Here is a 17,360-nt window from a genome sequence, read left to right as displayed (position 1 = left end):
GGAGATGAACTGGATACTTCAGTTGGAAATACAGAAATCAGCCGCCTTCTGCGCCGATCTCGCTTGGAGCTGCAGACCGGAGCTGTTCCTATTTGGCCATCTTGCCAGATCTCCCTGTGAGCAACCTCTTAATGCCATAAATACCCAGTCTGTTTTAGTGACCCAAATTAAGAGATTTGGAATCCAGTTGCCTCACCTGACCAGCAGTGAGCTGCTTTTCCCCTGTGTTTCCATGGACATAAAGTGGCCAGGGAGAGAGATCTTCCATGTTCACGACTCTCCCTGATATGCTTAGTGATGCTAGGTGACAACACGATCAATTCTCCTCAAATTAATGCATTCACGTAATGGCCAGTTTGCCACATTTACTGAATCTCCTGATTGTCATTTTAGCAGCTTTCACAGGAATACTCATTTTTGGTTATTAAAGATGAAATATACCTTTCCGAATATTACCTCAATGGAGGTGGATATACCTTAGGAATTGGGGGAAAATCCAGAATTAAAGACTGAGAATTTTCTGAATTATTATTTTTTCAATCCAAAATCTGGCATTTTGCATATGATAGAGTTCCTTAAATATTCTTGATATGTGTGGGAGTCTTTCAAATACCATTAAAAAAATCTGTTCAACATACATACTTTCTTTTTTTCTTAGTGTTCTCTCGCATTTTTTCAGTGGCTTTATCAGACAGAATTGCTTATTTTGATTGAGAATAAAGACGGTTGACCAAATGCAGCTGGGATGTGCCTCTTCCTCAGAGAGGAAGCAAAATATTAAGTAAATCTGCACACTTCAAACACATCTTTTGAGAGAAAACATGGGAATTCAATAAAGGGGCAATGGAAGACACTGTGGTGGAAGAGGGAGGAAGCGGGACTGCCTGTTTGGTATTGCCGGGTGCCACGACTGGACTCTGGACACAGACTGGACCCGAGGAAGGGGTGAGTGAAGGAACCCTAGGACCCCACATTCCTGCTGCGGACCTCTGAGATCGTAGACACAGGAGTTCCCTTTGAGGGACTGGCAGGCAGAGTCGCAGGGAGAAGATGCAGAGGCACTGCTTGAACCTGTGTGGAGCCCAAAAGGCTTCTGTGTGTTGGGCAGCTGCAGCAAAACAGGGCTCTAGGTGCCCACCCCCAAGGCTCTGTGTCGTGCCCTAAGCGACTGCAGCTCCTACTGTCTGCTGGACCGGGAGATAGCAGAGTCCAGGCTCGCTCATGTGCCCAACACAGGCCCCACTGCCATTGCCACAAGACCAAGGTGCATCTGAACCACATGCCCCCGTGTTTGCCCCTGCTTCCCAAGATTGCCTGCCTGGCTGTTTCTGTGGCGGTGGGAGTGGGGGAGGTCAGGAGGAGTGGGGGAGAGGGAGGGGAAGGGGGTGAGGGAAGAGGAGGGAATTCTTCCTAATTCATTCTACAAGGCCAGCATTACCCTGATGCCCAGACCAGACAAAGGCACAACGAGAAAGAGAAAACTGCCGGCCAGTATCCCTGACGAACACAGGTGCAAAAATCTTCAACAAAATACTAACAAACTGAATCCAACAGCACATCAAAAAGATGATCAATTGAGATCTATCCCAGAAATGCAAGGATGATTCAACACACACAAATCAATACATATAATATGTCTCATGAACAGAACAAAGATCAAAAATGGTATGATCAGCTCAGTAGACGCAGAAAAAGCATTTGACAAAATCGCAGCATCACTTCATGACAAAAACTCTCAACAAATTAGGTACAAAAGGAGCATACCTCAACATAACAAAAGGCTATATGTAACTAACCCACATCATACTGAATGGGGAAAAGCTGAAAGCCTTTTCTCTAAGAACAGGAACAAGAGAAGGATACTCACTCTCACCGCTCCTATTTAACATAGTACTGAACGTCCTCCCAGAGCAGTTAGGCACCAGGAAGACATAAATGACATCCAAACGGAAAGAAAGGACATCAAATTGCACCCCTTCACAGGTGACCTGATCGGATAGATCGAAAACCTAAAGACTCCCCGAAAACTCTTTAGAACTGGTAAACAAATTCAATAGAGTTGCAGGATACAAAATCTGCGTAAGAAAATCAGTAGTGTTTCTATGCACCAACAATGAACTAGTAGAAAAGGAAATCAAGAGAGCAAACCCTGCAGCCATAAGAAAGAATGAGTTCATAGCTGGAAGCCATCATTCTCAGCAAACTAACACAGGAACAGAAAACCAAACACCGCATGTTCTCACTCATGGGTGGGAGCTGAACAATGAGAACACGTGGACAAAGGAGGGGAACATCACACACCAGGGCCTGTTGGAGGGGAGTGGGGGGAAAGGGGAGGGAGAGCATTAGGACAAATACCTAATGCATGCGGGGCTTAAAACCTAGATGACGGGTTGATAGGCGCAGCAAATCACCATGGCACATGTATACTTATGTAACAAACCTGCACGTTCTGCACACGTATCTCCGAACTTAAAGTAAAACTTAAAAAAAAGCCACTCCATTTACACTAGCCACAAAAAAAGTATCTAGGAATAAATGTAACTAAGGATGTGGTAGATCACCACAATGAAAACTTCAAGACACTGACAAAAACAATTGAAGAGGACACAAAATAATGGCAAGGCATTCCATGCTTATGGATTAGAAGAATGAAAATTGCTTAAATGACCATATTACCCAAAGCAATCTACAGATTCAATGCAATCCCACCCAAAATACCAATGATACTTTTTACAGAAATAGAAAAAAAATCCTAAAATTCATATGGGACCGCAAGAGACCTCAAATAAACAAAGAAATCCTGAGGGGGAAACAAACAAACAAACAAACAAAGCTGGAGGCATCACTCTGCCTGACTTCAAAATATACTATAAAGCTATAGTAACCAGGACATCATGATATTGTCATAGAAACTTAAAGGCTTAAATGGAAAACTTGAAACTATAAAAATAACAAAGGAGAGAAGCTTCAGGGCGTTGTTCTAGTAGGGCAAATATTTTATGGGCAAGACTACAAAAGCACAGACAACAAAAGCAAAAATACGCAAATGGGACCATATAAAACCAAAAAGCTTCTGTATAGCAAAGGAAACAATCAATAGAGTGAGGAGACAACCTGTAGAATGGGAGAAAATACTTAAAAACTAATCGTCCGATAAGAGACTAATATCCAGAATACACTAGGCTTTCAAAGAACTCAACAGCAAAACTCCCCTAAATAATACTATTAAAAATGAGCAAAGGATCAGAATAGACATTTCTCGAAAGAAGGCATACAAGTCACCAAGAAGTTTATGGAAAATTGCTCAACCTCACTAATCATCAGGAAAATGCAAGTCCAAACTACCATGAGATATCCTCTCACCCCAGTTAGAATGGCCATTATGAAAAAGACAAAAAGATAAGTTTTGGCGAGGATGTGAAGAAAGGGGAGTTCTTTTTTTTTTTTTTTTTTATACTTTAAGTTCCAGGGTACATGTGCACAACGTGCAGGTTTGTTACATATGTATACTTGTGCCACGTTGGTGTGCTGCACCCATCAACTCATCAGCACCCATCAACTCGTCATTTACATCAGGTATAACTCCCAATGCCATCCCTCCCCTCTTCCCCCTCCCCATAATAGGCCCCGGTGTGTGATGTTCGAAAGGGGAGTTCTTACACATTGTTGGTCCCAGTGTAAATTAGTGCAGACATCATGGAAAACAGTATGGAGGTTTCTCAAAAAACTGAAAACACACCTACCATATGATCCAACAGTCCCTCAACTGGGTATTTATCCAAAAGAAAGGAAGTCGGTGTATCAAAGAAAGATTTGCTTTCCCATGTTTGTTGCAGCACTATTCCCAATAGCTAAGGTACGGAATCATCCTAAGTGTCCATCGACGTGAATGGATAAAGAAAATGTGGTATCTATACACAATAGAACATTATTCAGCTACCAGAAAGAATGAAGTCCTGTCATTCGAGGCAACATGAATGAACCTGGAGGATTTTATGTTAAGTGAAACAAGGCAGGCACAGGTAGACAAATACCACACATCCTCACTCATATGTGGAAGCTGAAGGAAATTGGGCTCATAGAAGTAGAGAGTAGAGTTGTGGTTACTAGAGGCTGGGAAGTACAGAGGGGAGGGGAGGATAGGGAGAGGTTGGCTAATGGATACTACATTACGGATCGATAGGAGGAATAAGTTTAAGTGTTCTATAGCACTGCAGGTTGAATACAGTTAACAGTATGGTATAGTATATGTTTAAAAAAAGCTGGAAGAGGGGATTTTGAATGTTTCCAGTGCAAAGGAATGATAAATGTTTGAGGCGATGGATACCCTAATTACTCTGGTGTAGTCATTACACGTTGAATAGATGTATCAAAATATCACTCTGTACCTCATAAATATGCACAACTATTATGTGTCAACTAAAATATAAAAGAAAAAAAAGGAAGACAAATACCACATGATCTCACTCATGTGGAATCTTACAAAGTTGATCTAATAGAAGCAGAGAGTAGAATGATGGTTGCCAGAGGCTGGGGGTGGCGGGGCTTGCGGGGGATATGGCAAGGGAAGATGTTGGTCAAAGGGTACAAAGTTCCAGTTAGACAGGAGCAAGGAGCTTTAGTGATCTATTGCACAGCATTTCTAGTTAAAAATAATGTATTACATATTTTGAAACTGCTCAAAGAGTAGATTGTAAATGTTCTCGCCACAAAAGAATGATAGGTAGGTGAGGAGACGGATATGCTAATTAGCTTCGTTTAATCATTCCACATTGTATACATATATCAAAACATCATATTCTACCCCATAAATATATATAATTATTATTTGCTTTTTTAAATAAAATAAATCTATAGAGACTGCTGCTTCTGGGAAGGTGGTGTAGTTGTACATTTCCCTATTCTTCCCACTAAGTACAACTTAAAATTCGAGACACTATATATAAAACAAACATAAGGCTGAAAGTGGAGAGGAGAAAGCAGAGCAACTGAGGACCTCAGAACGATATGGTGGTGAGTTCCTTGGGTTTTGTTTTTGCCTGATATATCCCAAAGTTGGAGCCGAAGAAACCAGCTACTAGGGAATTCCAAAATGCACAGGCAAAACAAAACAAAGCTAAACAAAACAAGCGAAGAAACGAAGAAATAAACCTACAAAAGCCTGTTCTTCCTAACCTAAGGATCAGAAAAGAGGCAACCCAACAGGACAGAAAATATTTTCACAGTAACTGCTCTACTCCAGTTGAACGCCTCGGAAAACTCTGTGGCCCCACTCATGCCGGCAAAGATCTAGCGGGGGACATGGACTTCCACATTCATTTCCATGGGCAGAGACGAGAGCCCCTTCGCGCTACCATATCAGCAGGATTATGTGGAGATCTCCAACATATACCCCCACCAGGCCGTAAGGAGGCACCCCTCTTTGTCCCTGCTGGGATGATGTCAGGATTTTCACCACCGCTCCATGTGAAGGATGCCACTGAATCCATGGGCTAAAGAGAAAATCTTCCAGATGTAAATTAGGAGAGCCATTATGGAAAACAGTATGAAGGTTCCTCATAAAGTTAAAATAGAACTACCATATGACCTAGCCTTCCCACTTCTGGGACTGTATTCAAAGGCTATGAAATCAACATGTCAGAGAGGTGTCTGCACTCCCATCTTCACTGCATCACTATTCACAATAGCCAAAATTTACAGTGAACCTAAGTGTTCATCAGCGGATTAACGAATAAAGAAAATGTGGTCTATATACACCATGGAATACCGTTCTGCCATGTAAAAGAAGGAAATCATGGCATTTCCATGTGTGGAAGGTGAAAAAGTCGATCTTTTAGAAGTAGCGAGTGGAATGGTGGTTACCAGAGGCTGGAGTTTGGGGGAGTGGGGGAGATGTTGACCAAAGGGTGCAAAATTTCAGCTAGGCAGGAGGAATAATTTCAAAAGATCTCTTCTTCACCATGGTGACTACAGTTAATAACAATATGTCGTATACGTGAAATTTGCTGAGAGTAGTTTTTAAGTGTTCTCACCACACACAAAAAACGGTAAGTATGTGAGGTAATGCATATGATAATTACCTTGATTTAGCCATTTCACAGTGTATACTTATTATCAAAACATCATGCTGTACACCACAAATATATACAATTTTTATTGGCCGATTTAAATAAAAAGAATACTGAAGACTGAGTCTCCCAGGACTTCAGAAAGTGAATTGAACTGAAAGGAAATGATTATAAGACATGTCAATATCTGTGATGCAAAGCTAAACCATTGTTGAAAGGAAAGTTTATGCCATTAAGTGCTTCCATTAGACAAATGAAAAATTATCAAAGCAGTAATCTATGATGTCACTACACTAAACTAGAAAAAGAGGAGCAAAAGAAGCAGAAGGAAGGAAATGTGAAAGATAGGTAAAATAATCAATGAAATGGAAACCCGAAAAATAACAGAGAAAATCAATAAATAAAGACCGAGGTCTTTAAGAAGACCAGTAAAACATACACAACTTAATAAAGACTGACAAAATAAGCCTGTGATGATTCACTGCGTTTGTGCATATTTACTGAATGACTTTAATAACTATAGTTGTGAAACTTTTCATATAGTCGACTTTAGGAAGCTAAGCCCTTATGTTTTCAATATGAATCATACAATGGAAAGAAGAAATAAAAGAAACATTGGACTCTTGATTTAAATCACAACAAAATCTGAGTTTTGAACTAACAGCCAGATCCCTGTCTTTCCTCATACAAATGAGTTTCTCCAATGTCTTCCACAATTAACTCAGTTTCCTTTCTGAGAGGTAGACATGATACCCAAATAACTATACTATGAGTTCCATTTATCATGCTACGAACATGTCTTTGCAAATTGGAAAGTTCTTGGAAAGGAAATTTCCCATGATTCATGTAATGCTAAAAGGAAGGTTGTTGAAATTTTTTACACTTTGAATCAATTATTCTTCCATACTGTTAGAAAAGTCTTGTATTACATGGACATTTGAGTGGCGACTTAGGTGAAGGCCTTCTGCCTTTTGTAAAATATTGTATATAACTCATAATTTTCTATTATGTGTTATGTAACTGAAATAACAATACCTTTTTATGATGTCTCCACAAAAATGTTTGTGTGTGTGTGTGTGTGTGTGTGTTCTACAAGATCCAAGCCATTTTTTAGTTGGCCAAATTCATAACCTCAGATCCTCTTAATAATTATCATAAACTGCTTTTTTTGCTATTGCTGACCAATCAATTCTAACTTCAGGCAATGAATTTTGTCAATCTGATTAGACTGTTAGAGGGGAAATTCTTATCAAATTCATCATGTATTTGTTTACCTTTGTCTTAATATTGTCCACTTTTTTCTCTTCACATTTCTTTCAACAAAACAAATAAACAGCTTGTACTCTTTCTCTGCCACAGCAAATGCAACATCAACAACAACGAGGTGGGGGAGGGGGAGAGATGAGCTTTTTTACATCAAAATGCCCATCCATAAAAGCAGAAATGAATTATAGTATTAGAGAAATCACCGTTTTTTTTAACCAACAAAGTAATAATCAAATCAGGCAAGAGCCCTGAATGAATACCAAGGCCAAGAGGTAAAATTTTGTTGGAGAGCAGAATATCCGCATGTCATCGAAATATCATGACAGACTACTTATTAACCACAACAGGAGAAAAGTACCTTCCCAATGTAGTACTCTGTCTGAAAAATACCGTAATTAAGTGATAAAACTGAAGAATACAAACCGCATCACCGATAACCAGAGAAACTGGCCTTAGGAGCCTCCAGATGTGATATAACGTGAACTGCTCGTCACCTTCTTAATATTCGTGCCCAAAGTGTCAAACATAAATATAAACAAGAGGCAAATATCAGACCAGCCCGTATTGTGGGACACTTTACATGACAACAGGCCTCAGCTCTGAAAAAAATGTCATCGTCATGGAAGGTTTAAAAAATTGGTTGGGGTACTGTTTGCAATTAGAGGACACTAAAGAGACATGACAACTGTGTGCAATGTACCATGCTTGACTGGATTGTTGATCCCCCAAAAAGTCTTTCAAAAGGATATTACGGGGACATTTGGTGAAATTTAAATATGAACTGTATGTGAACTTGGATGATGTTACCCCTTCATTGTTACATTTCTTCAATGTGATAATGGCACTGTGGTTTCATAGGAGTACATTGTAGTGTTTAGGAGGTGCATGCTGAAGTAACTGGTTGAAGTGTTTGAAACTCTTACGTGTTTAAGCAAGAAAAAAAAATTACTGAGAGCTAAAGCAATGAGATAATGTGAATCTAGGCATAAGATTGTTCACTGTATTACCCCCTCAGCTTTGTGTATTTTCAAAATGAAACGTTGAGGAAAATAGATTCCTCATATTTAGAGTTATGCACTGAAATGTTTACAAATCAAATAAGACACGTTAAGATATCCACATATGATTTTTGTACTTTTTTGATTTCTGATATTTGCTTGAAAAAAATCTGGAGGACGGGGAGGGGAGAGGATATGTATGAAATGTGATTGGCCATGAGTCTTTAATGGTTGCAGTTGGGAGATGGATATTTGGAGGTTCCTCATGTTATCCTCTCTTGTGCTTTCGTTCTCAAAATGTGGTCCCTTACCAGCAGTGTTCGCATCATCAGGGAACTTGTTTGATAGGCAAACTCAGCCGGCATGGTGGCTCACGCCTGTAATCCCAGCACTTTGGGAGGCCCAAGCTGGTGGATCACCTGAGGTCAGGAGCTCAAGACCAGCCTGACCAACATGGAGAAACCCCATCTCTACTGAAAATACAAAAGTAGCCGGGCGTGGTGGTGACTGCCTGTAATTCCAGCTACTCGGGAGGCTGAGGCAGGAGAATCCCTTGAACCCGGGTGGCAGAGGTTGCAGTGAGCCGAGATCGCGTCATTGCACTCAAGCCTGGGCAGCAAGAGTGTGAAACTCCGTCAAAAAAAAAAAAAAAAAAAGACAAAGAAAAGAAAAGAAAAATGAAAAGAAAAGAAAAGAGAAAAAGCAAAGCCAACCAAACTCTGGGTCCCACCCCAGACCTTGTTATCTGAGAATACAGATATGGAGCTCCGAAATCTTTGTTTTATCAAGCCCTCTGGGGCTTGATAATCAAGCTAGTGTTTTAGGACCACTGCTCTAATGCACCATATACAAAAAAATTAATACACCATAGCTAAGTTACATTTACTATGGGAGAGGAAAGCTGGTTTGACATTAGCAAAGCTGTAACTGGAAGGGGACCCGAGAGAGGTTTATGTATTGCTCATATATTTTGTTGTTTGTTCTAGATACTAATTGCATGCGTATATTTAATTTTTGAAAACTCACTAAGAGGCCTGGCTTGATGGCTCACACCTGTAATCTCTGCACTTTTGTCTGGCGGACTGCTTGAGCCCAGGAGTTCACGATGGCCTGGGCAACATGGCGAAACCCCCCGTCTCTACCAAATATACGAAAATTAGCTGGGGATGGTGGCGTGTGCTTGTAGTCCCAGGTACTTGAGAGGCCGAGGCAGGAGGATTGCTTGAGCCCAGGAGGTGGAGGTTGCAGTGAGCCAAGATCACCGACACTGCACTTCAGCAGCCTGAGTGACAGAGTGAGGGGCTGCTTTTTTGTTTCATCTTTGTTTACAAATCAAATAAAGAAAGCAACCCAAAGAATGAAGGAAGGAAGGAAGGAGAAAGAGAGAGAGAGAGAGAGAGAGAGAGAAAGGGAGGAAGGATAAGAAAGAGAGAAAGAAAGGAAAAGAAAGAAAGAGAAAACTCATTAAGATATACATTTATGATTTTTTAACCGTTTGGATTATAAGATAAACTTTGCTGAAGGTTTTGGAAAAAACCTGGAAGTTACTTAGGCCAGGTACTCTAGAGATAGTGGATTCTCCCATAACTGATCCACAGATTCAGTGAAAATGCAATCCAAATCTGTTACAACCGAATTTTTGGGAAACTTGAAATTGCATGCTAATTTATGAAGAAGGACAAAAGGTGTAAGACATGCGGGGGTGGGGGTGGGGTGGTGTAGGGAGACAGGAAGAAGAAAGGAAGGAAGGAAGGAGGAAAGGGAAGAAAGGAAGGGAAGGGAAAGGAAGGGAAGGGAAGGGAAGGGAAAGGAAAGAAAAGGAAATGAAAGGAAAAGGTAAGGAAAACACAAGGAAACAATACTAATATGGAAATGCTGGCAGCATTCCTTTTAAAATCCGGAACAACCCAAAGAAGCCCAATTTTGCTGTCGCTATTAGATCTTGTACTAGATTTCCTAGCCAGCGCAGTTAAAACACAACCAAACAACCAACCAAAAAACAAAAATCGCAAACAAAAAAACCCCATAACTTCAATTCTATTTCTACTATGCATAAACTCACAGATAATCCCAGAACGCCTACTACAGAGTTTAGCATGTTGACTGACTTTAAGATCGAGTCACGTTTTTAAAAGTTAAAGTCGTTTCTGTAAATTAGATCCAAATAGAAATTGTCCTTTTAAACAGACATCAAGTGCAAGCACAGCAACGATCTACAGTATCTTGGAATAAATACAATGAATGATGTGCAAGATCTAAATATACAAAAGATAAAACTAAAAACTGAACTGAAAGATTAAAACATTAAGGGCCCACGTAAGTGGAGACATCCCAAGTTGGTGAACAGGAAGGCTGAGTATTCTGCAGATAGTGGATTCTCCCCTAACTGATCCACAGATTCAGTGAAAATGCAATCCAAATCTGTTACAACTGAATCTGGGGAGACTTGACATTGCACACTAATTCATGCGGAGGGACAAAAAGGCAAAGAATAGCAAAGACGTGTTTGGAGATGATGAATACCATGCAGGAACTTGCCCTAGCCGATGTCAAGATGTATCATGAAGTGAGAAAATTTAGGACAATTTAGTAGTGGCACAGGAATAGACACATTTATCTGTGGAACATTACAGGGAGTTCATAAACAGAGACAAATACGGACGAAAGTGTTTCCAAGCATCGTTCCCTGGGGGTTGCAAAGTCACCACTGATTGGGAATCCGCGGCACAGAAATATGGATCGATCTTTAATCACATGCTGAATTTTTAAAAGGTAAATTACAAAATACCAAGTACGTGAGTTAAAAATGCATGCACACAAAATATTTCACACCCAAAGGGAGACCAATCTGGGAAACAAGCCTTGGGGAGTATAAAGCTCAACGATCACTTCAGGATTTCTTGACTGACCTAGTACAGGGAGCAGGAGAAGCTACATGGAGGTGAAGGGGGCGTGACCTCAGAACGTGAGCCTCAAGAGATCTCGAGGTTCATTGGTCGCCAGCCACAGCGGCGGGAGGTTGAAGGCAGCGCAAGAGCTCACTGGCCTTTGTGGCAAGGGCGGGAAGGGAAGCAGAAGCTGGATCTTCCCTCAGACCCTCTGACTGGTTCTGACTTGCTGGAGGCTGGGGCAACCACAGGTTGACATGAGAATTAGGCCCTCGTTCTCCACGCCTCTTATTTCCTCCCACCCTCCTGAGCCAGATTCCCAACTCTGCTACCTTCCCCTCTCTGCTACCTCAGCAGGGAACTCCCATCTGCTCCTGATGTCCCATCGCGCCCTCAGCTGTCCCGGAATCCCTTTTGGGAGGACCCCTTGCTCCAGCCCCCTGAGCCCCGGCCTTTGGCCAGTGAGGCAGGGCTCATGGGACTACTTTTGATTCAGAGGTCCGGGAGGGAGTGGATGATTGGGCTTCCTGAGGAAGTGGTGCACTCCAGGGTGGTGGGACTGTGTGTGTGGTGTGGGGTGGGGTGGGGGTGGGGGGAGATGGTGTGCTCCAGAAAAATTGTTGAAGTGTGGAGAGGAATATGGAAGAGTTGGGGGAGACTGTGGAGGGAATGTGTGGGTTTGCATGAAAGCAGAAAAGGTGTGTCAGTCCAAGAGAAACACTACTGCACTGAGGAGTTTCCTATTGGCTAGATCAGAACCTGACACTTCATAGGAGGCTCAACAGGTACCTGCTGAATGAAGAATCAAGAGAATCGGCCGGGCCCGGTGGCTCATGCCTGTAATCCCAGCACCTTGGGAGGCCGAGGCGGGTGGATCAGCCTGGCCAACATGGTGAAACCCCGTCTCTATTAAAAATTACAAAAAATTAGCCAGGCGTGGTGGCAGGCACCTGTAATCCCAGCTACTCGGGAGGATGAGGCAGGAGGATCACTTGAACCCGGGAGGCAGAGGTTGCAGTGAGCCGAGATCAGGCCATTGCACTCCAGCCTGGGTAACAAGAGCGAAACTCCGTCTCAAAAGAAAAAAGAAAAAAAAAAAAAAAAGAAGAATCAAGGGGATGCATGAAGGGATGAATGAAATTAATAATTGAAAGAGGGCCAGGGATCCAGGAGAACAATACGATTTCATGGGATACAAGAGGGAAATCAGTTCAAAGGGGGAGCAAGGGAATAATTAAGTGTAAGGTGGGGTACAAGAAAAAAAATCAGCATGAATCAGCACGAAATGTGAGGGGAAAATTGAATATAGGGCATAGAAGAGACTGACAATGGAATTGAGTGCTGGGGGCACAAAATCCTGTGTGGGGAGTGAATGAATGCAGGAGGTTCGGAAGAGAATTGTTGAAGTGGATGCCAGGAATAATACCTGGGTTTGGCAGAGTGCAGGATGATACACAAGAAGGGGGTGTAGTAATGGTGGAAGAGGGCACGGGAGTGCATGTACATGCCTGAAAGTGGGGTCTGTGGTGAAGTGATGGTAAGCAAGGAGAATAATGACTGCATTGAATGGGTATGGGATCCTTGCCAAGAGTTTCTCGGGAAGGGGCTATGTGTGACTGGGGCTTCTGTGAAGGAGGCAACATGAGCAAGGAGGTCGCAGTGAAGGCTGGTGAAAACCGTGGGAGAAGAAGGGGAGGGAAGGCAATCTGATTCCAGCGGTGAGAAGGATGGAGAAGGAGCATTCAGCCACCTCAGATAGGGTTTTCCAAGGGCAGAGGAAGTACGCTGGGGGTAGGGGATCATGTGGCCATTCTGACCTCCACTCCTGACCCTAGAAGCATGGATCCCAAATAAATACCTGCTGCACCCTGCTGCCCCTCTGACCCTGAATGCACAGCGTGAGACTGGAGCCCCATGGGGGACTCAGCTTGGCCCCAGAAGAGCTATAGGTTGCTGTGACCGCTGCCACGACCATGGTATTACTGCCCAAATCAGCGGCCACAAGCATTTCTGCCTCTTCCAGGCCTGCGAGTGTCACAATTGTGCCCTCTTCTCACGAGTATGGTGTCTGAGATGGGGAGGGCCCAGACCTTCTCTAAATGGGACTAACCTTAGCCCCGCAATCCTTTACTTCAGAGAACACCTCAGGGTCTTGCCTGCTGTGAGTGCCTTGAAGAGGGAGCAGCGGGCACGGCCAAAGAGACACCTGGCTCAAGGACCAATAAGGAGTATGGCTGCCCCTCCCAAAGCTCCCATCCGTGTCAGGAATTTGACCATCAGAGCAGGAGTCCTCAGTGAGTGTTTCTGGCCAGGGAGGGAGCCAGAGTTTGGGTGGAGGAAGCATGAGTAGTTCTGTCACCAGTCCTGTCACAGAATTGCAGTGTGACCTGGGGCAAGTTGCTCCCCGGACCTTAGTTTGCCCAGGTGCAAAATGTCATCAATGTTATCTACCGAGTGTTTGCAGGAAGGAGAGAGCTGGGGGACAAGGGAACTGAAGAGCTCCTTGGTGAGATGAGACCTGAGACTGGATGTGGGGTGAAGTGGGGTGGGGTTGGGGGAAAGACTCATCAAAGCTGTTCCTGGTCTTTCACAGCTGGGAGGGAGAACAACATGCTGCAGCCCGAGACCCACATCTTCACAGCCTCCGAGGAGGTAAGGAGAGTCGGTGACCAGTCGGGCAGGCTCCCACCCAGCCACTGTCCAGACATCTTTCACTGTGTCCCAAGGATATGGGTTTCATCTCCAATCCTATCACCAGCTCACCATGTGACCTTGGGAAAAATCACTTCTCCTCCCTGGGCCTCAATTTCCCCAGTTGCAAAATGAAAGGTAAGACTGGCTGGTCTTCAAGGTCTTCAGAGCTCTGACATTCTAGGCTCCTATCCTCATCCCAAAAGATGTCCACACCTCCTCTCTCCATGACCGGCCTGGTACCTGACTGCAACCTGTGCTCTCTGCCCCTGCAGGGGAGCTCCCAAGGGGCTCTGCTGCTTGGCCAGGCCCCAGAATCTTTGTCTCTGCCTCGTACTCCAGTGACCTTGGAGCAGCAACTGGTTTCTCCTTCTGGAGATCCCCACAGGCCCCCTGCCCTGCCCAGCATGTGAGTAGAGTGAGGACCATGGAGCAGGTTGTGTCTTGTGTGCCTAACCTTGTGCTTGATGCCATGGGAGATGGAAGGGGAAGAGCGGGAGGAGGAGGAGGAGGAGGAAGTGGAGGGGGGGAGGAGTAAGAGGAGGAGGAGGAGGAGGAGGAAGAGAAGGAGGAGGAGAAGAAGGAGGAGGACAAGGCAGCATGTAATACTAACGGGCGAGGACAGGGCTCTCCTAGCTTTGCTATTTTCTATTTGTGAGACTTTGGACAAGTGACTTTATGTGTCTGAACCTCCATTTCCCTATGGATATACTGAGGACAATATTCTATACCCATAGCATTGAAAAGAGAACTGGCACAAGGCCTGCCACATAATAGGGCTTCAACAAATGGGGGTTGTTATTCCACATGAAACAGGTGGATGGGATAGAAGGTCCTGCTGAAAGGTGGGGTCCACGCTGGTGAGGGCCACAGAGGCCCAGGGCAAAGTCCAGAGGCCATTAGAGAAAGCTTCCTGGAGACGAGCCATGCTTGTCCTTCAAGACCCATGGGGACTGGGCAATATGGAAGTGAGAACCAGTCCCTGAACAGGGACGGTAATCACATCTCTCCAAGTGCTTTGCAAATTAAAACACGGACACCTGTAATTTCCCATGATTTTCACCATTGCCCTGGGAAGGAAAGAGCTGGTAGGAATAAGCGTCCCTGTCAGGAAAAAGAGGTATGGAAAAGAAACCTGGCCAAGCAGGAGAAGGGACTTGCCCCAGCCGCAATGACTAATGGTCCAGCAGGCATTGGGATTCACACATCCAGATATTGCAAAATCCTGCCCCTCTTTCTGTCTACTGATAGTATGTGTCCACCAGTGGATTTAATCCCCTGGCCTCTCCTTTCCTTGTTTCTAGATGCTCAACTCTGATCCTCCAGCCCTGTGCCACCCTTGACCCTCTTCTACTGCAGCCACAGGTCCTGGGAAAGCAGTGGGGTCCAGAACCCTGGGAGGGATGGAGTTTAGTGGATGGGAAGAGCAGAAGGCCTTGGTGGGGGTGGGGGAGGAGGTTGAGGGAACACGGGGCTGAAGGGGCACTTGTCGTATTGGGAAGAGGTGTAGTTTCCCAGTGCCTACTCTCTCACGCACTTTCCTTTGCAGGTCCCCAAAGTCTCTGACCAGGCTTTGGTTTCTGCCCACTCAGAGTGGCAGCGGAAACTGGAGGCCGCTGAGGCTCTGCTGACTCTGAGAAACTCTGCCCAGGCCCCTCCTGACTCCATCTCCCTGCACCAGCCTTGCAACCCACCAGGTAGCCTGCTCCCTGAAAGGAGAACACAGGGTGGGAATAGCTGGGGAATGGGGGTCGTTGTGGTAAGCAGGTTCTAGCTGAAAAATCAGAGTCAGTAAGTTGAATCTCCTTGGGGCCAGGCACCCAAGCTCCTCAGTATGACTCCCGAGATGGTAGTTGAGCGCTGTTTACTGAATCTTCGGTTTATCGCGCTTTGTGCGCAACAGCAAGCGTTCAGTGCCCTGATGTCAAGAAAGAAGGAAGTTCAGGCCCTGAGAGTGGCAGGGACTTGCCCTCTCTGATATGCATGCAGCATATCAAGTGGAAGAACCGGCCCTCTTGACTTTCAGACTTTCAGCCCAGGGTCTATGCTCAGCCCCCTGTGGCCTACTGTGGTCTGGGGAGGACATACAGAGGTGATAAAGGGCTTGGTCTGGAAGGAGGTCTGGTCTCTGCCTTCCGAGAGCATCCAGTCTAGAAGTGGAGCCTGGATGCCCTGGCAAGCTGTGTTTTGTGGTCAAATTTTAACGATGTGCCCAGAGAAGAGGGGCTGGAGGAGCTCCGAGGGGGATAAACAACTGGGGAGGCTGGGAGGGAAGGCTAGGCATTCCCAGATCAAAATGGTGAATGGAGCATGGTGTGTCAGTGAAGAAACACCCCTGGAGGGACTGCTGGAACAGAAAGGGATGAGGCTGGAGAGGGTACCAATCACAGAGGTCTGACAGGTCAGGCTTAGGAGGCTGGACCAGCAACTGTGGGTAGTGAGGAGCCAGGGAACGTTTTCTGAGCTAGGGAGAAGAATTTCACAGACCCCGAGCTTGACAAAAAGACTTGTGGTGGCTTTGATGGAAGGATTGGGGGAGGCGAGATGGGAGATGGGGAAATCAGAGAGGAAGAGGTCTATGCAACAGGCCAGGTGACAAATCTTTGGTTGGGCGGGACACATAAAACGAGTAGATCTGGAAGGGGATGTGGATGTGACCTGGCTCTGGACCCTTCCTTTCTGTCCACAGCTCCTGCTGGAGATAAAGGATTCCAGCCTCCCAGCCCCTCTCTCCGCCCCAGGCCAGCCAGCTCCATCTCGCTGCCTATTGGACATCTGGGATGCATCTCCCTCTTGAGCTAGGAACCCAGGGGAGGAGGCCTCAACAGAGCACTGCCTATTTAGTATCCAGTTTCTGAATGTGCAAAATGGTTAATGTCCAAAACGCTTAACATCTTTTTTTTTTTTTTTTTTTTTTAAGCCTTCAGGTGTTTTATAAGCTTTTTATTATATGGGGCAATTCCTTGACTGAAGGTGGATATTCTTGTACCTCTGTCCCTCACTCTTTTGGATGCCGGGGCCTTTTTCTGTTTCGTAAAGACAGGATTGTGCAATCTAAGTTGATCAGTCTCTCAGTGGGATTCTGTGTGGGTTCATATGCCAGAGTTTTTATTCGTCTTGTGATTGCTGACATACCTGTGCACTCATGTGCGTACCCATGCTTGTGGAAACATGAAGATGTTTTCACTTTGTGTCTAGGTTTATGTACGTGAACAAATAATAAACCCTTGTTGTTATAAGGCACTGTGATATACGGGTTGTTTGTTACCACAGTATAACCCAGACTATCCCGACTCTAACCGATTTGTTCAATTCATGTTTCCAAGTGAGAATCACCTTATCCGATAACTGAGATTTCCTAACATGGCTAGATAAGAAAATGGTAGAGGAAAAAGAGTAAGGTATTTATTCATTGAGCAATTAAGTACCTACCCTCTGCCTGGCAT

At 44.5% G+C, this 17,360-nt stretch overlaps 1 protein-coding gene across 2 annotated transcripts in view; it reads left to right on the top strand.

Annotated features, from left to right (window-relative positions):
- LOC102135431 (doublesex- and mab-3-related transcription factor C1) overlaps positions 1 to 17,150 on the top strand; it is a 70,376-nt gene extending 53,226 nt beyond the window's left edge. The window contains exons 2-7 of one of the 2 annotated variants that reach the window (XM_065538811.2): positions 13,360 to 13,517; positions 13,817 to 13,875; positions 14,190 to 14,323; positions 15,219 to 15,279; positions 15,464 to 15,611; positions 16,604 to 17,150. In XM_065538811.2, the coding sequence (XP_065394883.1) occupies positions 13,454 to 13,517; positions 13,817 to 13,875; positions 14,190 to 14,323; positions 15,219 to 15,279; positions 15,464 to 15,611; positions 16,604 to 16,716 (579 nt within the window). In that variant the 5' untranslated portion in view covers positions 13,360 to 13,453 and the 3' untranslated portion in view covers positions 16,717 to 17,150. The remainder of the gene's footprint in view (positions 1 to 13,359; positions 13,518 to 13,816; positions 13,876 to 14,189; positions 14,324 to 15,218; positions 15,280 to 15,463; positions 15,612 to 16,603) is intronic. The other variant, XM_065538812.2, reaches the window with a different exon arrangement.
- Positions 17,151 to 17,360: the final 210 nt, after the last annotated feature.

The sequence above is a fragment of the Macaca fascicularis genome, chromosome X (genome assembly GCF_037993035.2).
Source record: "Macaca fascicularis isolate 582-1 chromosome X, T2T-MFA8v1.1".
NCBI lineage: Eukaryota > Metazoa > Chordata > Mammalia > Primates > Cercopithecidae > Macaca > Macaca fascicularis.
This window is presented reverse-complemented; position numbering and strand designations above follow the sequence as displayed.